Genomic DNA, 25,246 nt, shown 5'->3' on the forward strand with positions numbered 1-25,246 from the left:
CGCAGCCAATCGGCGACCGCGCAGCCGGCCCCGCGACACGGCGGCCGCCGCCTCGGCGCAAGCGCCCTCCGCGTGGCGGAAGTGACGAAAAGGTTCCGCCAGGTGCGCGGTAGCGTGGGAGCGAAGGGACATTCTTGGCAGGAACGGCGACATGAGCGCAAGGAGGCGCTGTGGAGACTGAAGAAGAGCACGTAAGGTAAGAACCGAGGACTGGACGTGAGCGCGGCCCCGTCAGCCATAGCTGCCCCGGGAGCAGCGGGGCGGCGGCGGCTCTGCCTTTCCTGACGGGGTCTGGCGACCCTCTCGCCTGCGGAGCCCAGACCCGGCTCCCTGGGAGCCTCCTGCAGCCCCTCAGGTCTTAGCCCTGCTCATTTCCCCCCTAACCCTGCAAGTTCTGGGGGACCTTGTTGAAGACGCCAACTCGCAGGCTGGGCGCGTATGTAACCCCAGCACTCTGGGAGGCCAAGGCGGGAGGATTGCTTGAGGCCAGGAGTTCGAGACCAGCCTGAGCAAGAGCGAAAAAGTATCTGGGCGTGGTGGCGTGTGTCTGTAGTTCCAACTACTTGGGAGGCTGAGGCAGGAGGATCGCTTGAGCCCAGGAAGTTTGAGGTTGCAACAAGCTATGATGAGGCCGCTACACTCCAACCTGGGCGACAGAGCAAGACAATGTATCAAAAAAAAAAAAAAAAAAATTAACTCTTCTGTAACAACTAAGCGTCTCATCTTGGCCAACACCCTCTTTTGGCAAATGAGAGAGCCCTGGGACCCCGAGTTTCTAAGGCTGTATAGCAAGTTCGAACCTAGAACTCCTAGGGGTGAAATAAAAGGAGAATTTTATTAGGCATCAGAATAACTGAATTATTCATCTATTGCATCCTCGCTATGAGCTAAATCAGTGGTTAACGAAGTGTGTTTCCGAACCAGCAGCAGCCACATCACCTGGTAATTTGAGAGAGGTGCAAATTCTCAGTCCCCATCCCAGACCTACTGAATCAGAAATTCTGGGGATGGAGCTCATATCAGTGTTTGAACAAGCCGTCCAGGTGGTGTCATGCACACTGTACTGTGTAATAAGTTGAGAGACCACGGCACATCCCTTACGTGCAGTGGGTTTATAGAGCCAAGTAACTTGTCTAGAATGACTGAGTAGTACCTGACTCCAAAATACATGCTCTTAAGCTTTAAGTCTTAAAGACTATCAACCAGGTGAGAACATTCATTGCATTACCCATCAACATTCACCTGTAGTTCTTCACTTTAGGTGAGCAACAGAATCTCCTAGGGAGCTGATGTTTTCCACCCCAACCCCGCCCTAGGATCCTGTTTCAGTAGACTGAGTGGTGCTGGCCCCCAAAGGTGATACACATGGCCACAGACATTGCTGTGTCTGGAACTGGTGGAAGGGCCATATACTTGATGCGTGCACACATTTATTCCTAACTTTCACATAGGTGTTCTTTTCAACCCTGCCTCTTTTCTGAACCAGTTGCCCTCCCATGTGCAGGGTAAAGCATAACCAACCCAGTCCAGTTTGGAAAGTGTCCCACTGGTACAGAATCTCTTTTACAGACTCCTTGGTGGCATACAGCTCTGGAAACAAACTGAACACTCTGTCATAGAATGTCTAAATAATACCTAGGTCATGGCCAAAAGGTACATTTTCACCGTGCTGGGTCTCCTCAAGGCAAAGATGTGTATTGGGGAATCTGATCTGGTGGGTTCGGGAAGACTGAGCTCTGAAGGAAGAGTAGGGGTTAAGAAAGAGAAGAGGGAGGGGAAGGGGAGAGGGAGCATTCAGGGAAATGAAACCATATGAGCCCAGGGTAAGGAATGAAGCCCTAAGTAGGAAAGGAGAGGGAAGAATCATGCTGAGAACTTGCTTTTTATTCTAAGGGTCGAGGAAGAATTTGAGCAGGGGAAGTCATCAGGTTTACATCTTAGATCACTCTTGTTGCTATCTGGGGGACTGGATCAGAGTGGGAGACTAGTTAATAGACTGCTAAAGTCATTTAGGTGAGAGTTGGAGCACTGAAGGTGGAGAAAATTGGATTAAAAACTTCTTTTTAAGTAAAAATATTTTCAATTGTAGTAAAATATACCTTGAAAAGTTTATCATTTTAACAGTTTTTAAGTGTACAGTTCAGTGGCATTAAGTACATTCGCTTTGCTGTGCAACCATCCATTTTTCAGAAGTTTTTCATCTTGTAAAACTGGACCTCTGTACCCATTAAACAGTAACTCCCCATTCTCCTATTTCCCCAGCCCCTGGCAACCACCATTCTACTTTCTCTCTCTATGAATTTGACTACTCTAAGTACCTCATATAGGTACAGTATTTGTACTTTTGTAACTGGCTTGTTTCTCTTAGCAAAATGTACTCATGTGTAACGTGTCAGAATTTCCTTCCTTTTTAAGGCTGTTGTATGTATATCCCACATTTCGCTTATCCATTCATCCATCAGTGGATGCTTGTTTTGCTTATACTTTTTGACTATTCTGAATAATGCTGCTATGAACATGGGTATACAAATGTCTGTTCATGTCCCTGCATTCAGGGACACGATCCAGAGAAATTGCTGGATCATATTGTGATTCTGTTTTTAATTTTTTAAGGAAGCAGCAGTATGCAAGGGTTCCAAGAGACTTATTTTTTTCTGTTATTTTGATGATAGCCATCCTACTGGGTATGAAGTAGTGTTTCATTGAGGTTTTGATTAGCATTTCCCTCATGATTAGTAATATTGATTATCTGTTCATTTGCTTATTGGCCATTTGTATATCTTTGGAGAAATGTCTATTCAAGACCTTTGCCCATTTTTGAGTCTGGTTGGTTGGTTTTTGTTGTTGAGTTTTATGCATTCTTTATTCTGGATTTTTTTTTTTTTTTTTGAGACAGAGTCTTGCTCTGTTGCCTGGGATAGAATGCTGTGGTGTCAGCCTAGCTCACAGCAACCTCAAATTCCTGGGCTTAAGCAATCCTTCTGCCTCAGCCTCCTGAATAGCTGGGACTACAGGCATGCGCCACCATGCCCAGCTAATTTTTTCTATATGTTTTTAATTATCCTGTTACTTTCTTTCTATTTTTAGTAGAGACAGGGTCTCACTCTTGCTCAGGCTGGTCTTGAACTCCTGACCTTGAGTGATCCTCCGGCCTTGGCCTCCCAGAATGCTAGGATTACAGGCGTGAGCCACCACGCTTGGCCTATTCTGGGTATTAATCCCTTATCATACATATGATTTGCAAATTTTTCTCCCATTCTGTGAGTTGCCTTTTAGTCTATTGATAGTGTCCTTTGATGCATAAAAGTTTTTAATTTTCATGAAGTCCAACTTTTCTATTTTTTCTTTTGTTGCATGTTCCTTTGGTGTCACATCCAAGAGATCACTGCCAAATCCAATGTCATAAAGCTTTTCCCATATATTTTCTTCTAAGAGTTTCATAGTTTTAGCTCTTTAAACTCTGATCCATTTTGAGTTAATTTTTGTATATGGTGTTAGGTATGTATCCAACTTCATTCTTTTGCATGTGGATATCTAGTTTTCCCAGCACTGTTTGTTGAAAAGTCTATCCTTTCCCCATTGAATGGTCTTGGCACCCATGTTGAAAATCATTTGACCGTATGAGTGAGGGTTTATTTTTAGGCTTTCCATTCTATTCCATTGATCCATATATCTGTCTTTATGTCAGTACCACACAGTTTTGATTACTGTAGCTTTGTAGTAAGTTTTGAAATCAGGAAGTGTGAGTCCTCTAACTTTGTCCTTTTTCAAGATTGTTTTGGCTATTCTTGGTCCCTTAAGATTCCATATACATTTTAGATTAATTTTTCTGTTTCTGCAAAAAAAGTCTTTGAGATTTTGATAAGGATTGCAATCAATCTGAGATTGCTTCAGGAGAATTGACTTCTTAACAATATTAAGTGAATTCAGGATATCTTTCCATTTATTTGTGTACTTTATTTATTTATTTATTTTTAAGACAGAGTCACTTTGTTGCCGCATCCAGAGTGCAGTGGTGTCATCAGAGCTCACTGCAAACTCAAACTCCTGGACCCAAGTGATCCTCCTGCCTCAGACTCCCAAGTAGCTGGGACTACAGGTGCATGCCGCCACGACCTGCTGATTTTTCTAGTTTTTTGTAGAGTCGGGGTCTCACTGTGTTGCTCAGGCTGGTCTCAAACTCCTGGTCTCAAGTGAGGCCTATTTGTGTTTTTAATTTCTTTCAGTGGGCCAAGTGCAGTAGCTCATGCCTATAATGCCAGCACTTTGGGAGGCTGAGGCAGGAGGATCACTTGAGCCCAGGTGTTTGAGACCAGCCTGGGCAGCATAGCAAGATCCCATCTCTACAAAATATGTTTGAAAATTTACCTTTTCAAAGCTGAATGTTCAGACAAAAAAAAAAAAATTACCTGGATGTGGTAGTATGTGCGTATAGTCCTAGCTTCTTTGGAGGCTGAGACAAGAGGATTGCTTGAGCCCAGGAGTTTGAGGCTATAGTGAGCTATGATCATGCCATTCCACTCCAGCCTGGGTGACCAAGTAAGACTCTATCTCAAAAAAAAAAAAATTTTTTTTTCAGGCCTTGGGCAGTGACTCATGCCTGTACTCCTAGTGCTCTGGAAGGCCAAGGAAGGAGGATCCCTTCAGGTCAGGAGTTTGAGACCAGCTTGAGCAAGAGACCCAGTCTCTACTAAAAGAATTAATAGAAAATATTAGCTGGGTGTTGTGGCGAGTGCCCATAGTTCCAGCTACTCGGGAGGCTGAGGCAGGAGGATCGTTTGAGCCGCGGAGTTTGAGGTTGCAGTGAGCTATGATGACACCATTGGACTCTAGCCAGGTGACAGAGTAAGACTGTGTCTCAAAAAAAAAGAAAAAATTACAGTAATTTTTAAAAAAATTTTAAGTTTTCAGTTTACAAGTCTTTCAACTCCTTAAGTTAATCCCTAAGTATTTTAATCTTTTAGATGCTATTATAAATTGCATTGTTTTCTTAATTTTTTCTCAGATTGTTGATTGTTAGTATATAGAAACACAATTGATTTTTGTATGTTGATTTTGTATCCTGCAACTTTGCTGAATTCATTTATTAGTTCTAATAGTTTTTTGGTGGAATCTTTAGGGTTTTCTATATATAAGATCACATCATCTTTGAATACAGGTAACTTTACTTCAGAACAAAATAGGCGCGAATTCTTTCTATGTCATATTTGTGTTATAGTTTGAAGTTCTAATCTTAACTGTGAGATTCATTGAGTTTGTGTTTACACGGAGGTGGGGGTCATAGAAAGTTATAATTGGAAGGGTCCTCAGATCCTGCAGTGCAGCCCAAGGTCACAAAGCAAGTTAGAGGTTCAACAGGCGTCTGAAACCTGATCCCTGTTCCTCCTCTTACCTTCCTAGGAGCAGACAAAGAGCCAAGCTGGCAGCCAGGGTGGAAGCCCTTGCCTAGAAGGTATTTATGGGACTCAGACTTGATCCCTTTTTGCTTCCACCCAAGGCTTTCCTTATCTTAGGAAGTGGGGAATCTGGCTGAATCCCAGTGCATCCATCTGGTTAAAATAAACATCTTGGGTGGTCTCAGATGGAAAAGAACTTGATGAAGAGTCAGATTTGGAAGTGGGAGAGACAGATTTGGAAGCAGGACAAATTTTGTCTTTGTGAGGTTGGAGCTTTGTAGCACTAGTTGAACACAAGATCTCAGCCTTAGGGCTGACCGAGTATTTCCTCCCAGCATAATGTCTCTATACCACTGCCAGCTGCTTGTGGTGGGGTTTGGAGAGGAAAGTAGGCTCTGAGTGGTAAGATTGTGGCCCCGGACAGGACACCAGGACACCCTGATAGATCACTGATACTAGAAGTCCTGGGAGGAAAGCTGGGGGTGGGGCAGGGAACCACCAGGAAAGAGCCATGGAAAGAGCACCTGTTGTGAAGTGGAGGTCTGAGTTTATACCTGGTCATGTTTTCTTTTTGTCTATCATAAATGTTATACTAGCACTTAAGTCCTTACTAGGTGTGTCATTTTTCTAAATGTTTTATATACATTTGTTTTCCTCCAAAAGCTGTCTGGGCTCTTAACCATTGTACTAAACTCCTCTCTTTTATACCTTTATTTTCAGTTTTTCTACAGTGAATGTTGATTACTTTGGTAATTCAAATAATAATCACAGGGAAGCTATATTTGACCTTCAACTCACCATGGACTCCTGGGGGTAAAGGAGAAGTCACATAGTTCAGGGAGGACTACTTGGTAGGACCCTTCTTCCTCTCATCTTGTAACTTTGAAAGATTGGGGTGCTGTTTTCCCAGCCCAGCAGCTTCCTGGGGACAAGTCAGTGTCCTGATAATAAATGATCAGGTTCCTGGAACAAGAGCATCGGAGTCTCCTATAGCATCAGTGAGGAGCACAGATCCCTGTCTGGACCTTCTGGGAGCAAGGCCTGGGAATCTGCATTTTTGTAAGCTCTCCTATGATGTATATCTAGGCTTGAGAATCACTTCTCTGGGTAATTAGTTCCAATTCTGCCACTTAAAAGCTGTGTGGTATGGGGTAAGTTATTTTCGGGGTTTTGTTTTTCCCTCAGCTCTGTGCTGAGAGCAAGGGGGAGGCCAGATAGTAACATATAGATCATCCTATTCCATCCTTCTGAGAAGTGTTACTATTGATAAGGAAAGTGAAGTTTGTAGTAGTGAATTTGGTCATGACAGTTATGGTCATGACAGTTAGTCAGGGACAGACCCAGAATTGAACCCAGGCTTAGATCACAGAGAAGTGCTTTCGAAATCAGTAACACTTAACAGCAGTGATCATTATTTCCACATTCTTCTGAGTTGCAGACCTTATTCTCTGCAGCCCTGGTGCCTGCCACAACCAGGGTAGACCTGGCCTCTGCCCTCTGGGAGCTTTCATGTACCAGCTTTCAAACTAGAGTGTACTTTTAAAATCCAGAGTCCTGAGTCCTACCCCAGAGATTCTTATTCATAGGTCTGAGTTTGGGGGAAAAGTTTCCCAGTGGTTCTGAGGCTGGGACCATGGAGAAACTGCCATTCATAACCAGTGGAAAGGAAGAGACTTTCCCTGATCATGAGACTAAAGGGTAGGTATACCCCCCTCCGTCACTAATACCACTTTTTTTTTAAACTATTGGACACAAGGTCCAAATTGACATTGATATCCAAGGACTTGGATGATCATCTCTGCCCCCTATTAAGAACAGGGAGGGGGTCAGGTAATACAAAGCCAACCCAAAGAGATAGCAGGTACTTAAGACCAGGAATAGAGATGTATTTAAAAGCAGTTTCCTAAATGAGGCTGTGAATAAGAAAGGTGGATGTCCTCAGATCACATTCCCAGCTTCAGAGGGGGGGCCCTAGCCACATTGTCCCTCATAGTCAACTTTCATTAGGACCATGGATGAATGCCTAAGGAGTGAGGGCTCTTTAATCTGGGGAACTTGAGTGGAGAGGCTCCATCTCCAGATAACCAAAGCAGAGTGACCTGTGGGAGAGATTAGACGTCCTCAATCCTGGGGTACTGGGGAGAAATCACAAAGAAGCTGATTTGGCTCATAGAAGAAACTTCTTGTCCTTAGCTCCGTACCACTGTTACACGGCTGGATGCGAACAGGTGTAAAGTGTCCATCAAATAGGTTCTGGGCAGACCTGGGTGACCTTGAAGCAAGAGACTTGAATTCAAATCCTAGCTCCACACTTAGACCAGCTGTACGAGTTCAGGCGAGTAACTTAAATCCCCACTCAGTTTCACCACTTAGGAGGGCATCTCACTTTCATATGTGTGTACATAAAAATGAAGACATAATGAACATTGCACAGGCTCAGGCATACGCAGCAAAGCTTGCCGTTTACTACTGTTGCAGACCTTGGTTTTTGTAGTTTGGGCTGCAAAAGGGAATTTACTGGCTTACGTAATAGGGAAGTCTAGAGGTGGTACTGGTTTAGACAGGACTGGAGCCTCTATCTCATATCTGCTTTCTGTGCTGGCTTCATGCTGCAGTCATGCTCTCCTTCCTCACTGAGAAGGGGAGGACAAAGTTCCCAGCTGTCTTAAGGTCACTTCCTCACCACTGAGCAACGCCAAAGCTTAACTAACTGTAGATCCCAGGGGAGACGGGTCCCACTTGGGAGGCACATGCCTCTGTACACTCTGATGACTGGGGTGTGGAAGGGGACTGCAGAAAGGGAACAGGGTGGAGGGTGCGCAAAACTCACAGGTGGCTACTAGAGGCAGAGTAAGAACTCGGTGACAGCTTTGTCCCCAGGCCTGGGCCCAGAGGCACAATGGATCAATCAAGAACCCCGTTTCTGCTTAAAAAGAGAACAAAAACAACTTTATTTGACAAAAGACAAAAACAAGTTATTTACAGTAGTTTTTTCTGAAATAATTCAATAGGACAACTGTGCTTCTCCTCCAGTTTATCTTACAACCAAAACCAAGCAGAGGCTGCCCCACCCCCAGACACCCCATTTTACACTAGGGGGGAATGCCAACCAGAATTCAGCAGCACGGCTCCCTCACCCGCTCCGTTGCTCAGTGCACTGTGGGGAGGGAAAGCCCACCCCAGCCCAATACACTTCCAGAGTTCCTACCACAGGCATCCTGCAGCAGTCACACCAGGCTGGGCTCACAGACACGCTCGGGATGCAAGAGGCTGGGCAAACAGCAGCTTCAGCCTTGACACTGCCATGTTCATTCTCCCCCAGCTGGGCCTCAGGAGGGTGAGGGTCCCTGAACCCCCTGGGCACACCAGGAGCGGGCGGGCACAGGAGGAAGAGGGCAGAGAGCCTAGGAAACTTGCTCACTGCCACAGCAACAGATGGGCCAAGCCGCTCAGAAGTGGGGGAGCCTCCCTGAGGGCTTCAGGGGTCTTCCTAGAAAGGACAGAATGTGTGTTGCTGCCTTTCTCCTGGCCAGGCCCACCCAAGTCAGTCAATAGCCAGGAACCCCTCCTTGTGCCTAATCTGGCAATTTCAGGAAACTAAAAGCTGGAGCTCCTGATCTATCTTTTGGCCCAGTAACAATGTTATTCAGAACAAAAATATTTCAGCTAATAATAACCCAGGATTAGTGTTTCGTAGGATATATAACGATGGGGCATATTGCTGTTGACACTGTCAACAATGAAACAGCAAAAGAAAAAAATGGGGGCGAGGGAGGAGCATAAGACCAACTGTGGGGCCCACCTGGTGGCTCGTGCCTGTAAGACCATGCGTGGTGGGTTTCACTGGCAAGTTCAGGGTAGGGCCCCTGCAACTCCAATCTAAAGAAAGGTGAAACAAAGACACAAACAACAGGCTTTTAACCCATGTCCAGCCCCAGCTGCCTCTGAAGGAAGTTCCTCGGGCAGCTTCGGGCACTATTCCCTGCTTCCTCCAGGAACGGTTTCCTGCCACCTGTGCCAGTCAGCTAGAAAGCCTTCGTGACCAGTAGATGGCTCACTTCTCTCCAAGTTGGAGATGCCAAGAGATTTTTATATTCTGGCCCCACTAATCTTCAAGTTCCTTTAGGAATTCAAAACTCAGGCTGTAGGGCAAAAGCCATCAAAAATAAAGAAGGGGAAAACGTTAAAGAAAAAAAGAAAAAAATATCCACTGCTTCAGTCTAGCTTACTTCCCCACCCCCCAAAAAATACAGTAAGTAAAACAAAAAAACCAAACACCTCTCTGTTTTTATGATTTTTCTCTGCACCTGGAAGGTTTAGTCAGATTCTGTTGGACTATCTCTTGGCTATGGCTTTATCCCCTTCTGTGCCTGATGCAGAAAAGCCAACGGCCACAAGTTTTTTGCTGCTTCTTTTTTTCTGTCTTTGTTTGGTAAACCAAACCAACAACAATACAACAACCACTTGGAATTTCACACTACTGCAGAGATTTAGCTGGTCCCCAAAATAAAAATACTCCTTCCTTGCAAAACACTCCCAACTGCAGTGGTGGGTCATTCCTAGTTCATCAGACTCCATCACGCAAGGCATTCTCATTCCCCACAACCTGGGCTAACTACTGCCATTAATGCAAACCACAGCAAAAAGGGAAAAATACACAGTTTAGCAAAAATCTAAACATTCAACTAGAGTCGGTCCTGTTACATCTGCTGGGCTCCTCTTTTCTTTTGTTCACGCTTATGAGCTTGGAATGTCCACACCTGGTTTGACAGAAAGAGGCACAGCTCAGGGGCAGCTTGGACCCAGCATAGGTCTGAACCTGGCAAGGTTCCTGAGCCCAGCCCAGCCCAGGAAACCAGGCTGGAAGAAAGGTGTTCCAGGGGTCGTCTGGAGAAGCAGCAGCAGCAGCACCATGCCCGTCTCCAATCTCTTGGTCTCACCACTGAAGGGAGGCCTGGGGAAACGGCAGAATTAGAGGAGAGGTCCCCTGTCACAGTGCAGTGACGCCAGCTGGCGTCTTCCTGCTGAAGACCTCTGGACAGAGGAGATGATCCTGATGTTTGGCAGTGATCCATAGGAAACCCTCTGTATGGAAGGGAACCAAAATGGAAACCCAGGACAGCTGGCTCAAGCCTCGAGCACCCCTGCTGGCAGATGCCTACTTGGGGTTTTCAGAGACTAATGGGATGGGAGTGTGCAGCAGCGGGAGTGATGGGTCCTGCTGCTTCTGAAGCTCCATCTCAGCAGCCCTCTGTAGCGCCACCTCCACCAGCAGCTGGAAGCTGCTGAAGTCCTCTTTGTCCTGCTCTGGGGGTGTGGGCGGAGGTGTGTTGAAGAGTCCACCAGTGGGGCTTCCGGCCTCAGCCCTGGTCAGCAGGGTGAGGGTGCTACCAGGTGTCACCAGGGGTTTGGGGGGCTCCAGCTCCCCCTGTGGGAAGGGGGCTGCTGGCTTTTCCCCCTGGCCTGAGTGGAGTGGCATGGAGCACACAGACAAGGACAGCACATTGGCAGGGGCTGCTACAGACACAGCCAATGCTGAGGGGCTGCTGCCACGGGGGAGGGCCACCTCTGAGGCCTTACCCCCCCGGCGGGAAATGGTGAACTGATTAGGGTCTTTGCCGTCCTTCCGAAGCATGTCTGGGAGAAGCCGCCGCCGGGCATTGATGAACCAGTTACATATCTGGAATGAATATAGAAGACCGATCAGTTCACTTAATCAAAAACAGCTATGAGGCACTTACTGTGTCCCAGGACCCAGGAACACAGGAGCAAATAACACAAACACAATCCCAGCCCTCAGAGTTTCATAGCAGGAAGGGGAAGTTAGATAAGAAATCACACAAATATAAAATTGCAACTGTGATTCAGCCAGTGAAGGGAAGGTCCATACGATGGTGCTGCTGCGGACAGTAACGGGGAGACCCGGTCTAGTCTTTGTGGACTCAGGGAAGCTCTCTCTGAAGGAGAAGCAGTTGTTTAAGTGGGAGGTGGGAGGGAGCAGAGTGGCAGGTGGCTGCAGAGTGCCTATGAGAAAGGTCTATGTGGCTGGAGCTGAAAGTGGTTAACTGGGGGTTACCTCTTAGGGTGAGTATCTTGTTTCTTTATTGTAAGGGCACTGGGGAGCCACAGGAGGGTCTGGAGCAAAGCAGCACCTTGCCTGGTGGAGAACAGACTAGAAGCAGGGAGACGGGGTAGTAGTTCATGTTACTTTATGGGAGGTAGCAAGGAGGACAAATGTTTGATCCATTTAGGAAACCAGGAACGGCAGGACCTGCTGCCTGGTTGGATGTGGGTAGATGAAGGAGGAAAGACGGGGGAAAAGGCTAACAGCAATTCACTCCTGGAGCGGAGTCTTGCTGCAGGCCAGAGAAAGAGCCACAAAGGCACCAGGTGGCTGTCAGTCGGGAAGAAGAAAAGTCATTCTTGCTTCCGAGCAATACTAGGACTAGTGGCTCCAGTAGAACGTCCCTTCAACCAGCTTCCTTAAGTCTTTTTCCCACATGCTGCTGAGAAAGCTGCCATTAATTCTGACCCCATTGCCCTCTAGCTTATTGTTTAGACCCATCTTTTTTGACCTACACACAGGGCATGCAGTTTCTCACCATTAAGTGGTGTGCTGTGTGTTGCAAAGCTCAAGGCACAGGTGGTTTGGGGGAACGCATCTAGCACCCTGCCGCTATCTGTCTGGATTCTGTAATAGCCCCAGCTTCACAGCGCTCCAGTCCAGCCTCTTCACTGGTTGTTGGTTCTCTTTCTAAAATGCAATGGCTGTCATTCCCATTCCAGAAAGCTGCCATTTGTCTCCTACTGCTTACAGGATGGAGTCCAGACTCCAGAGGCTGGGCATAAAACCCTCCCGTGTCATGATAGCCCCTCTGTCCAGCTGCCCCTACACGATCCCTTCCTACCCCCGTGTTCTGCAGTGTGAAACTGCTCACCTGCCCCGACTCAGGCTCTGCTTGTTTCTTGTTTTCAGTAAAGAATTGACCTTACCCAACCTGCTCTTTTTTTTTAATAGCTTCATGCTTTTTGCACACCACATTCCTTTTTCCGGAATGCCCTCTTCCCTACCTGGGGAATGTCTACTCCTCTAAGTAAGGTATTAGAGATAGGGCCAGAGCAGAGGAAATGGATTCAAAAGACATCTCAATTCACCCAGGACCTGTGTTAGGGCCTGGCAGTCTCTTTTTAGACAAAAACAAATGACACCAAAAGGGTGGATAACAGTGTTCAAGAAAAGTGTGAATACAGTCTATGCACACCCAAGGGCAGCAAGCACCGCACCTTGGCATCATTTTTGACCCTCTAAAAGATCAACCACTGGTACCCTCTTTCCCCTTGTTCACTCTCAATGGCCTGGGGATGTGACACGACTAATCTTACAGTAGCTCCTCTGGGCATTGTTTTTAAAAGAAAAAAAAAACAAAACAAAAAAACCAGGTAAAGATTAGACCAGAAAACAGTTTCTTAGCTGCGTGGTTGGTGTAAGCTCATAAACACAAAACCTGTTTTCAAACATCAACTCTTTTGTTACACACACAATCCCTATCAGCTTTTCTAAGTCCTCCTCCCTCTTGCCTTCCACTGAAGGGGCCACCACAGGGGAAAAGCTGCCTAATCATTTTCTTGCCAACTCAGAAGTAGGGGAGAGAAGAAACATTAGAAACTATGTGTATGTGGTGGGAGGGGCACAGGAGGTATCCATACATCCCGGCACCTTTCTGGGAGCCTCCACTGCTGAGAGTTTGCCAATAGCTGCCATTTAACTGAGCACCGTACATCTTCACGACTTTCTTCTAACAATTACATCAGCCCTATAAAGATGAGTCTGATCAACTCCCACTTTCCTGATGAACACACTTACAGCTCAGCCTGATAAAGTCAGCCGGGATTCCACCTGCAGCAGGGACCCCGAGCCTGGGCCTTCGCATCTGGAGGGGCGGGAGTCACTCCTCTGCATCTGTCTCTGAGGCTGTCACAGGGCCCCAGAGCCTGGCATACTATATTCACTAGAACTGTCAAGTTGGAGCTTCTTGCCTCCTGCTGCTCTCCCTTTCCAGGCTTCTTGCTCATTCAGATAATACTCAAGTGCCTGCTATGTGCTAGGCCCAGTTCTTGGTGCTGGGGATGGCTCTGTGAATTAAACAGACATGTACTCTGCTCTGCAGAGCCTTAGAGTCCATCTAGATGGGAGACTGGCAATAAACACATAGGTGACTATACAGACAGGAATAAAAGGGTAGTGTATAAAGGTAAGAGAGGGTACCATAGACAACAGGGTCTGGAAGGCTGAGACCTAAAGGATACGGAAGAGCCAGCAATACAGAAAGCTAAGGAAAGAATGTTCTAGACAGAGGGAACAGCAAATGCCAAGGTGCTGAGGCAGGAAAGAATTTGGTTTAAGGGACTGACAAAAGGGGGGAATGGTGGGTGATGAACTCAGAAGTGAGCAGGGCTGACCTCACCAGGCCGGCACACTATGATAAACCACTCAGGGATCCAAACAGTGGCTTGATCGAAATTTTATACTCTAGGTCCTTCTGTTGGTCCTGTCTTCTCTCCTCTTACTTCATCAACAGGTACTTATGGAGCTTCTACTAAGTACCAGCTGCTGCAGGGGACCTCCTGTGTGTTGGGACGTGGGAACTGTGTGGGCTGCGGCAGTGCCTAGCATGCCCCAATGTCTGCTGAAGGGATCAAAGGCCCAGGACTCTCGTACCAGTTTGTGTCCTTGGCTACCACCAGGCCTCTTTCTTGGCTGTATCTGAGCAAGCCCCTGGGTACCATCTTCCCATGGATTGTATCTGCCTCTACCCAGCCAAAGGGACAGGCACCCATGGCAGGAGCTGGTGCTTGGAGTTGGCATGGCTCCTTGCCCAGCTGACTACAGCTGCACCCATTCCACAGATGACCCAAAAACAGCATCAGGCCCCTGGCCGTGTCAGGCTGGAAGGCTGCTTCTCTCTCTCCATTCCAGCCAGGAAGAGCCCTGCCCCTGAGCTTCTCATTTGTCCCTCTTCCCCTCTATGGTCCTGCAGTGTAGCTGAGCATCAGGCACCAGTGATGCTGGCTGAGCCGAATCCTAACTAGAGTTGCAGGGGAACCCCAAGGGACGTAGGGCTGAAGAGCTGGGTGGGATGAAGGGAACACACTTATTAAAGCACTTTTGATACCAGTACTGTGCCAGCCATCTCACCTGCATTATGTTTAATCTGTGTACAAGCCTGGAAGGCAGAAAGCAGTGTCCCCAAGTACTAAAGGGAGAACTGGAGCTCAAAGTGATGACAGAACTTGCCCAAAGTCACACAGCCTGAGCACAGAGCTGGGATTCAAACCCAGGTCTCTGGGCTTTACAACCCCCACTGCTTTGCTATCTCTTCCCAGAGGAGCAGAGGGGACAGCTGAATGATCATCATTATCCTAACAGCAAATATGTGACACAGAACATCAGGTGCTATTCTGAACACTGCACATCTAATTACTCGTTTGACCTCAGCAGCCTTTGAGACAGGTTTTATGACATCCATCGAAGAAACTGAGGCCCAGATCAGAAAGATTCAGAAACCTGCTCAAGGTCACAGGTGCAGAGGCTGGGATTTGATCCAGATAGCCTGGTTCTGGGCAGCTACCACTGCCAGCCGCAGAGAGTCAGCCTGAGGCCTCTTCTCCTGGCACTTCTGGTCCTTCCCTTCCATAGTTGCCACCTCGGCTACCTGTACTACAGGAGGGCACTGAGCCTCCCACCTCACCCCTGGATGGTCAGGTCACAGCGACGTGGGTCAAGCAAAGCAGGGATGAGTGTTGTTGAAGGGAGTCTCAGGGAGGAGCCCTGGGTGTATACCAGCAGCCAAGCGGGTACCTGGCCCCCAGCTGCACCTCCCATTTTGGCTGATGATTCAGAGAACAGAACAGAAAAACACCCCCTCCACACACTCCCCCGCAGCTCGCCCTGGTCCACAGCACACTTGGCAGCCCAGCATCTGTCTGTTTTGTCTTCTCAGCCCATAGACATGCACAGCTGAGGAGGCTGGGATAACAGGATTTTCTGCAGCCCCATCCAGCTGCCCTGCCCAAGTATAAGTCAGGAAAAGAGCCTGTGCCTTGCCCCCACTCAAGGACCCTGGGGAGGTGATAGGAAGAACACCAAGGTGAATTCTGTGACTTATATGGCAGAACACAGGCTGGAGGCCTGAAAGCTGTCTCTCCGCTGGAACAGGGCTCTATCTGAAATGCTGCTGCCCTGTCAGTATTTTTTTTTTTTTTGAGACAGAGTCTCGCTCTGTTGCCTGGGCTAGAGTGCCATGGTGTCAGCCTAGCTCACAGCAGCCTCAAACTCCTGGGCTCAAGCAATCCTACTGCCTCAGCCTCCCGAGTAGCTGGGACTATAGGCATGCGCCACCATGCCCGGCTAATTTTTCTACATATATTTTTAGCTGTCCATATAATTTCTTTCTATTTTTAGTAGAGACGGGGTCTCGCTCTTGCTCAGGCTGGTCTCGAACTCCTGACCTTGAGCGATCCTCCCACCTGGGCCTCCCAGAGTGCTAGGATTACAGGCATGAGCCACCGTGCCCGGCCAGTATTTTTTTTTTTTTTTAATCAGAGATGAAGGACAGGGAGGAATCACTGTGGCAAATGGGGGTAGAAGGGGCACCAGGAAGCTGACAAAGGCCCTGAGGCTGAAAGCAGGGTGGCTGATGAAGGCAGACACAAGTGCTCCCATGTCTTTTCAGTGGTGAGAAATGGCGCAAAAGCAGGGAAGGAAGTGAAGGCAGAGGGGGCCTTTCCCAAACGTCACCGCCACTGTACCCAGGTGCTCATAAAGGCAGCTGCCTGTATTAGAATCACCTTGGGGAGATTTTTTTTTTTTGGAGACAGAGCCTTATTCTGTCACCCTGGTTACTGGTTAGAGAACAGTCGTCATAGTTCATTGCAACCTCTAACTCCTGGGCTCAAGCCATCCTCCTGTCTCAGCCTTCTAAGTAGCTGGGACTACAGGTGGTCACCACTACACCCGGCTAATGCTAATTTCTCTATTTTTTATAGAGAGGGGGTCTCATTCTTGCTCAGGCTGGTCTCAAACATCTGACCTCAAGCGATCCTCCCTCCTCAGCCTCCCAGAGTGCTAGGATTACAGGCGTGAGCCACTGTGCTCAAGATTTTAAAAAACTGTCAAATAGCTATTTTTCATCTGCTCTATAGATCTGGTGGGGGTGAGGGGTGGAGGCAGGAATGTGTGTTTTTAAACAAGCTACCCAGAGAGTCTGGCCACCCAACTTTAGGAGCCCACGGTTTAGCCTGCTGGTTTGACTTGTCCTCGAGGACCAAGCCTTTATTTAAGCAAAAAAACTTACACAGAAGCTCAAAAAATATATACACAGATAAAAGGCCTTGAGATGTGAACACAGAGATTGCTTGTGGGAGGAATGGGAAGGCAGCTAGCTTTGGAGCCAAGAAGAGGAGCAGAGTAGCTCCGGACACAGATAATCACTGGCTGCCCTGGGGGCCAGGCCAGGCCACCTCTCCCACACAGCAGGCCACCAGGCTCCTTTCTCCACCCAAGGCCCTGTCCTGATGTGGGCATTTGAAAGGAGGCCTGACAGCAATGAAGGAATGGGGAGCTGCCTGTTCCACCACTGTTCCTAGCACAGAGCACTGGGCCTGGCACACAGTGCCTCCCCCGCCCCCCAACACACGTCCATGCTACAGTGAAGGAATGGGGCCCAGAACCCTCCCAGGTTGCTGCATAGAACAGTTAGCAAACTGTAGATCTAGTCCAGCCAATCAGCTGGGCTTAGAGGGTGTCACAGGGACCTGTGAAAATCCTTCACAAAAGACTTTTTTTTTTTTGTATTATCCTCCCAACTGCCTAGCCCCAGGCAAGTACCAGCAAACCAGTTAGTTAAATGACTCATTGACTTGCTAATGAGATCGCTCCTGGGCGGGTTAAAGGAGACAATCAAAAGAGATGTCCCCAGGGTCAGATAAAACAAGTTTGGCAAAATGTTGATTCTTGTTGAAGCCAGGTGATTGGTATGGGGTTCACTATAATATTCTCTTACTTTTGTGGGTATTAAAAAATGTCCTTAATAAAAAAGGAAATTTAAAAAATTAAATATAGGAGGCCAGGCACAGTAGCTCATGCATGTAATCCTAGCACTCTCGGAGGCTGAGGAGGGAGGATCCCTTGAGGTCAGGAGTTTGAGGTTACAGTGAACTACGATGATGCCACTATACTCTAGCCCTGGAGACAGAGCAAGACCTGTATCAAAAACAAAAAACAAAAAAACCAACAAGAGATGCCTCCAGGGACTTAAGCCAGTTTTTCTGGACAGAAGAGCCACTACATTTCCTTACTTCTGAGGTTCTGCCTGTTGACATTTCCAACACTTTATAGTCGTTTTCTGTCATTTACAATTATTTACTGAGCACCTAACCTACCAGATGCCAAGCACTGAGCTACACTGGGGCAATAACAAAACTAGCTCATTGCTTTCCACACCTCTAGAAAATATGGAAGTCTAAAAAGCAATCCTAGCCAAGTGACCCAGTGCTCTGACCCAGTCCAGGTGCTGTGTGAGCACACAACTCCTCTAGGGGTCAGTAGTTTTCCTGGTCAGGTGGACCAGTGTAGCAGGAATGTGAGGGGTCAGGAATGAGGCCCAAAGTGCAGACAAGGGCAGGTGACGTTGTCATTAGGCTGACAAGAGCCACTGAAGGGTTTTAAGTAGGGGAATGACAAGTGATCACACAATCAGGGCTTGGACCAAGGTGAGAAAGAAGCCAAATCCCAGAAATATTTAAGGGGTTTATGTACAGGAACTGGTGATGACAGGGAAGGAGCCAGCTTGGAGGAGTTATGAGAGGTGTGCAGTTGGGGCTGATGTGGGGTTCATGCCAGATGGGCTCCTGTGCTTTGAAATTTTAGCAGGACTCTAGGGCATGGTGGCCACCACTGGAACTCCTCCCTCCAGGACATGCCCAGGGCCAGCCAGCCCTTCCTTGAAAGTCTCCAGAGGCCTACGGTGATCCAGACTTACTGAGCCCCAGAGCCAGGGCCTTTGTCACACCACACACCACTGGGTCAGCAAAATACCACCTACCATTTTAAACTGATGTGGTTAGATGGAATTGTGTTTCCATTTATCCACTTTGGAAAACTGGTTTTATGGTTGTATATAAGAGGGAAAAAAACCCCAGTTTTATATTTGCAAATAAGTGATGTGAGAATAAAAATGATTCAGGTTGCCTTTTACAGGGAGGCAGGTCCACGAGAAATGTTTTCTTTTCTTTTCTTTTTTTTTTTTTTTGGAGACAGAGTCTCGCTATGTTGCCCTGGCTAGAGTGAGTGCCATGGCGTCAGCCTAGCTCACAGCAACCTCAAACTCCTGGGCTTAAGCGATCCTACTGCTTCAGCCTCCCGAGTAGCTGGGACTACAGGCATGTGCCACCACGCCTGGCTAATTTTTTCTAGACATATATTTTAGTTGGCCAGATAATTTCTTTCTATTTTTGGTAGAGACGGGGTCTTGCTCTTGCTGAGGCTGGTCTCGAACTCTTGACTTCGAGCAATCCACCCGCCTCGGCCTCCCAGAGTGCTAGGATTACAGGCGTGAGCCACCGTGCCCAGCCCCTGTTTTCTTTCTTTTGCTCTCGCTCAGGGTGGTCTCAAAGTCCTGGCCTCAATAGATCCTCCCACCGTGGCCTCCCAAAGTGCTAGGATTACAGCCCACTGTGCCTGGGTGAAAAATGTTTTCTTTAAAAATAGTTGGTATCTTTTTCAGATTTGAGAAACAGTGTCCTTGACAAAAAGAAATTCCAATGCCATGTGACAAGTGGTTTGACGGAACAGGTATGAGGCGCACTGGGAATATAAGCAGTGGCCCCAAAGCTAGGCTGTGGGTCAGAGAATGCTTTCACGAGAAAGAGATGCTTAAATGGAGTGAGCCAGCATAGGAAAGGTCAGGGCTGCACCTAGCTGTTGAGAGCCAGGGGAGAAGGCCTAGAGGCCCAAAGCTTCAAGGGCCAGGGAAGGGAAGAACTAAGTTGAGGCTGGTGAGCTTCTAAGGAACTTGAACTCTATTCTGAGGGCAGTGGGGTCCCCAGAGTGTGTGACATGATCAGATTTTCACTTGTGTTCAAAAGAATGGATTAAAGGAGCAAGGCTAGAGGAAGGGAGACTGGCAAAGAGGCTGTCTAGGTAATCCTGGCTCTCAGTCTCTAGGCCTCTTGCCTTACAGCTCTACATCCTATAAGTTCAAGGGTACCTCTTCTGGGAGGCTATTTGAGGCTCCAGGCCCTGCCCCGGGTCTCTGCTGCCTTCTATTCCAACTGTGATCACTTTTGCAAACATCAGTGGCCAAGCTGGCCCTGCCACCCCCATCCCAGACTAGACACTCCTCAAGGGTAAAAATGTGTCTGCTTCCCCTCTGGGATCCCAACTCTGCCCAGCATGGAGCCGGGCCCAGTGGGGTTATCAGGAGGAACACTGTGAGATGCTGCACACTGATAGGCACCCAGGGTCAGTTCCAGACCTTATGACCTAGAAGGAGAGGTGAGGATGAAGACAGGAGTAGAAGCACCCACTGTGCCTAACACCTCACAGTCAGCCTTGGATTATTCGGCTCAGTCCCTCCCCTGCATCCTATGAAAGTGGTACAATATCTCTCCCTTTTCAGATGAGGAAATAATGAGGCTCAGAGAGAAGGCAATGATCTGGCCAGGATCCAGGCTGCTTCTTATGGAGAAGATGGAATCTGAGTCAGGATCTGTAACTCCAGACCCTTTCTCGTAGAGAGACTCAGATTAACCACTGCCCAGCGAGTATAAAGGCAGATGACAGGAGTTCTGAGGGCTGAAATACTTACCATGTCTTTTCATGGAGGAAGGAAAGGAGGGAGAGACAGCACCGTACACTTGATTAATGGGCTATGAAAGGATGGGGGAAGGGGAAGAGTGGGGGTGAGCGGGGCAGCGTGGGCCTCTGGGGCTAGGCTGAGGGCCTACTATGTGTCTCCCAGGGAGGCAGGGTAACGCTGGTCCAGGGTATCCTGCCTCAGCACCACAAACAGGACAAAGACACCTGCAGGTCAGCAACAGGGGCAATTTAAAGGGGACAACGCTTTGTACTGCCTTCGAGTGTGCTCATGCACATGGTTTACAAAGCGCTTTCACACCCAGTTTTGAATCTGTTCCTCACAAGAGTTCCACGAGGCAGGAAAGGAGTCTGACCCCCACTTTATAGATGGGTAAATCAAGGCATGTGGCAGAACCGGGCTTTGAACTCAGATCCTCTGACTTCTGCCCTTTCCTTGGCTGGGATTCCAACTTATCTCTTAACCACACTGCAGATCACAAGCTGCCCCCTACAACCAAGTCCCCATGGGACACTGCTCTGGGGCTGGGGGCTGGATCCCACAATCTCAGACACTCAACACCTTCTCACCTTCCCACAGCCTCTAAATGCCTCTAGTGTTAATAATGACATCTAGATATTAATAACGATTAGTTCCTTGTCTCTGCAGAACTCTCCACAGTCTGAAATCTTGCTGCAACGACCTCATTTTGTGTTCCCTTGAGGCAGGGAGAATGGGTGTTCTCACTTGACCCAAGAAGAAACTGAGGCCTGGAGAGGGGAAGTGACTGGCCCAAGGCCACACAGTGGATCAGTGACAGTTCTGGGACAGGACTAGAACCCAGGTCTCCTGCTACCCCACCACCTGGATCCCCTCCTTACCTGCAGCACTGACAGGTTGGTCTGTCCAGAAAGGCTCAGCTTCTCCTGCTCAGAGGGGTAGGCGTTGTAGCGGTGCAGGTACAGCCAGTCCCGGAGAATCTTCACAGACTCCTTGGGCAGGTTCCCCCTGCGCTTCCTCTTGCCCGCCAGAGAGAGGAGGCCTTCGTCCTCGCCTAGATCACTGTCTGACATGGTGTCTAGGGGCTAGGCTGGACCTCTAGCAAGCCTAGGACAAGTGACACAGGGGATGGGGACATCATTACCATGTACCGCCTCTCACCCTCTTCCTAGTCTCCAAACACACTCAGCATTACTAGAGCCTGGGACACCAGAATCAGGGGAGTCGCAATTCAAAGTCTCAGGCCTTACCACAGCCTGAGCGAGCTTAGACGGGAGAAGTCTAAGGCCCTCATTTCAAGGAGCGGGTAGGTGATGCTGAAATGAATGTCAGCTCATTCATAAGCAGGACCAAGGATTAGAAATAATTGCAGCTACTCAACAATTGAGGTCTACTGTTTTCTGTGCTCCCTAACTGAGCACTTTACATTATCTCACTTAATCCTCGCAAGCCCCTTGTGTAAAGGAGAAACTGCTATCATCGCCAGTTTATAGATGAAGAAACAGAGATTAAGAAAGCCACCCAAGACACACGCAGTTAAACAGAGTGCCATGCAACCCAGCGATTTCACTCCTAGGTATCTACCCAGGAGAAATGAAAACCTATGTCCACACAAAACCTCACACACAAATGTTCACAACAACATTATTTGTAATAGCCAAATGGTAGAAACAACGCAGTGTCCCTCAGCAGATGAATGGATAAACAAAATGTGGTCTATCTCTATGATGGAATATTATTCAGCCATAAAAAGGAGTGAAATCCTGACACATGGATGGACCTTGAAAGCATTATGCTAAGTGAAAGGCAGTAACAAAAGCACACGTATCTTACAATTCTGTTTGTCATGAAATGTCCAGAATAGGCAACTGTATAGAGACAGAAGGTAGATCAGCAGTTAGTTAGGGCTGGGGGGATACAAAAGTGGTAAAGTGTGTGGGGTTTCTTTTTGAGGTGATAAAAATTGTCCTAAAGTTAAACCTAGTTGTAAATATACTAAAAGCCACTGACATGAATACTTTAAATGGGTAAATTATATGGCATGTGAGTTATGTCTCATAAAGCTGTTATGTTGGGGGGAGAAAAAAAGACATCCCACCTCCAGGATATGACATGCAAGTAGGATTTGGATGCAGGCAGTTTGCTTCCCCTCAGCTGCCTTGTGGGCTCTACACCATCTTGCCTCCCATCTCCCAAGGCCCGGTGAGGCGTCTGGAAACTGCATGGATCACCATGGTCTGCAGCAATCCACATAATGAAAAATTTACAGAGAACCTACTGTGTACCTTGCAGAGAATGGTGAGTCAGCCTTACTGGTTGTTTCTTGGATATTCTCCCTTGTCAGGCCCTTTGGCCTGGTCCTAGACTCAATCCCTCAAAATCCTGATGAGCCTGTGCTTTGGTCCCAGCCCTACCCTCCTCCACTTACTTGGCTATGTGACCCTGATCAAGTGTCCTCCCATCTCTGGGCTTGAGTCCCCACTTCACCAGTCAAATGAAGGAAGGTTTTTCTGTAGATAACCCAACCCAGCTGCTCATCTCTGGACAAAGTTCTTCACAGAAGCAAGAGAGATTTACATGTTAAAAGCAAAAGTTCTAGGTCAAGCTGATGCCAGAATCTCAAGGCTCCTCCCTTCTCAGCCTTTTAACAGCTCGCCAGCAGGCCGGCCAACAGACTCTGGCATCTCCCAGGTTTTGTTTCCTCTACTTGGGCCTGAGCCCAGATCTCTTGGCCCGCTAGGCCAGGCTTTCGAGGGAAGGGTCTCAGCCAGGCCACCTGGAGGTGAGACAGGCACTGGTTGAGGTGCTACTCCTAAGAGAACACAGCCGGCAGGCTACTTTCTGAGGTCAGACATATCTGGGCTACCAGGGCAGCAGATCTGGGCTCAGGGATGCAGCCCCCGCAGGCGGTTACAAGTTTACAGAAGGTTATCTGTACAAATTCCACCCTGGCTGCCAGCCAAGCCCCAGTCTGCAGGGTTCCCGGGGTGGGCCCGGGGGATGACCCCTCAGTCTACACAAACTTTTCGACCTCAGTATCTTGCCCCTCAGGTCTGCCTGCCGTTCGGGAGGTTCCCCACATCCTCACCCCACACTGCGCCCAGACACGCACTCCCCACTCACGCCACGCACAACAGTTCTCAGGTAACTGGCACCGACCCCATCGCTCGAGCCCTGCAAGCGCCGGGATTTTCACCGACACATACGGCACACACACAGCTTTACCAGCCCCACACCTAGCACGAACTGTGGCCCATGCAACTAGCCCGGCTTCTGTACCCGCCCACCCTATCTCTCCGACAGGGAAAGCTCGGGACGTCACCACACTTGCCATCAGTTCTTACCCTATCTGGCCTGTGGCAGCACCCCCTCGACACGACGCCCCGTGCACCCTCCCACACACTCCCACGACGCCACCTGCAGCGACTCCCGCACTAACTTTCTGACAACTATCCCCACTACACTCCCCCGCGCCGCGCACTCACGCTCGCATTCCCAGCGGTTCACACAAAGCGCGCAACCTCCCCCGCGGCCCAGACCGAGTCGGAGCACATGGCTCCCGGGGCGGCGAGGAACCGGCCGGCGCTCGGGGAGCCTGCACCCCCCCATTCCCCCACCCCGAGGCAGACTCGGCGCATCAGCTCCCCCGCGGGCCCGCAATCCCGGTGGGGCAGGGGCTGTAGAAGAAAGAAAACTCACGTGTCTGTCCCGGGGCAGGAAAAAGTTTGGTTCCCACCCCCTTCCCCGGCCGCTCGGCGCTGGCAGACTCTTCGGGGCGCGGGGCCGGCCGAGCGTGCGCGCTCGGCTTTGTGCTCCGAACTCGGCCCGGAGGGGGAGGGGAGGGCAGGGGGCTGGGCTCCCACCTCCGCACCGCCCCCCCCTCAGCCCGGCGCCCAGACTCCATGTTGGCCGCCCCCTGCCCGGGAGACTGCGCGCTTCCCCCGCAGGAGGCTCGGCTCACCCCCGGCCTGCCCGAGGGTCCCGGCGAGCACAAACTTTCTCCGGGTCGCGGGCCCCACGCGCCCCGCTCCCTTGGCCCGCCTGGGAGTGACAGATGCCTCGGAGACAGACTTTCCTTTGTTCCAAAGGAAAGGGGAACTCGCGCGGGCTCCCCAGCTCCCCCGCTCCGGGCCCTTCTCGCTGCCTCCACCCTCAGCTGTCACCCTCAGCTGCCCCCTCCCCGGCTCCGCGGCGGCGCGGGGGGGGGGCTGCCGGCGGTTAGCAACGTGCACTTTTGAAACCAAACAAACCCGCCCCCCGCGCGCTCACCCCGGTCCGGGGCGTGAGCGGCCCTCTCCGAGGGTGGGATCCTGGGGAGCTGGGCCCCCCGCCGGGGTCGAGCGAGCTTCCTCCCGGGGGCGGGAACAGCCCCCACCAGGCGCCGCCAGCACCCTGCAGTCGCGACTCACACACTGGAGCTCACACACCCACAATCGCACGCGCCAGGACGACGCCCCCTCCCCCGCCCGACTGAGAAAAAGAAACTTTCCAAGTAGTCCGCGCGCCCCCCACCACCCATCTGGCCCCCTCCCGCGCCCCGCACTGACTTTTCCGAGCGGCTTTGGGGTCCACGCGGCCTCAGGCTCGGTGCGGGGCGTCCTGGCAGGGGGCGGGGGGCGCCGGGGAAGCGCGCCGCGTACCTGCCCGGCCTGACACTCGGCCTGACAGCTCGCGGCTGGAAAGCACCTCGCGGCCTGACGTCAGATCCCCTCTCCTCCCCTCCGCGCTCTCCTCGCCCTCCCCCACCCGCCCTGAGGGAGAAAACAAACTTTGTGCGGAGCGCGTCCAGCTACGCCCACCCCCCGCGGGGCGGGCCGACGGCGCCGAGGGGCAGGCCCCGCCCACCACGCCCGGAGGGGGCGGGGCTGGGAGGGCACCTTCTTCCTGCGCCCACCCCCACCCTCAGGAATGCCACATGGCCTCCGAGGAGAGCGGTGGGAGCGTCGGCTCGGGATAGTCCGCTCGGGGGCAGGAAGTGGCCGGTTCCTCTTTTTG

The 25,246-nt window shown here is 49.7% G+C and overlaps 1 protein-coding gene and 1 long non-coding RNA gene across 2 annotated transcripts; one reads left to right on the top strand and one right to left on the bottom strand.

Annotated features, from left to right (window-relative positions):
- The first annotated feature begins 151 nt into the window (after window positions 1–151).
- LOC123622377 lies at window positions 152–22,517 on the top strand. The gene is made up of 3 exons (XR_006729485.1): window positions 152–196; window positions 20,921–21,147; window positions 22,449–22,517. It is a non-coding gene; the product is annotated as an uncharacterized LOC123622377 (long non-coding RNA).
- On the bottom strand, window positions 9,621–24,931 carry TGIF2 (TGFB induced factor homeobox 2). Its single transcript, XM_045528646.1, has 3 exons — window positions 24,799–24,931; window positions 21,133–21,358; window positions 9,621–11,076 (listed from the first exon to the last, which is right to left on the bottom strand). The coding sequence occupies exons 2-3, from the start codon at window positions 21,322–21,324 to the stop codon at window positions 10,555–10,557; spliced, it is 714 nt and encodes a 237-aa protein (XP_045384602.1). The 5' UTR covers window positions 21,325–21,358; window positions 24,799–24,931; the 3' UTR covers window positions 9,621–10,554.
- Window positions 24,932–25,246: the final 315 nt, after the last annotated feature.

The sequence above is a fragment of the Lemur catta genome, chromosome 17 (genome assembly GCF_020740605.2).
Source record: "Lemur catta isolate mLemCat1 chromosome 17, mLemCat1.pri, whole genome shotgun sequence".
Classification (NCBI taxonomy): domain Eukaryota; kingdom Metazoa; phylum Chordata; class Mammalia; order Primates; family Lemuridae; genus Lemur; species Lemur catta.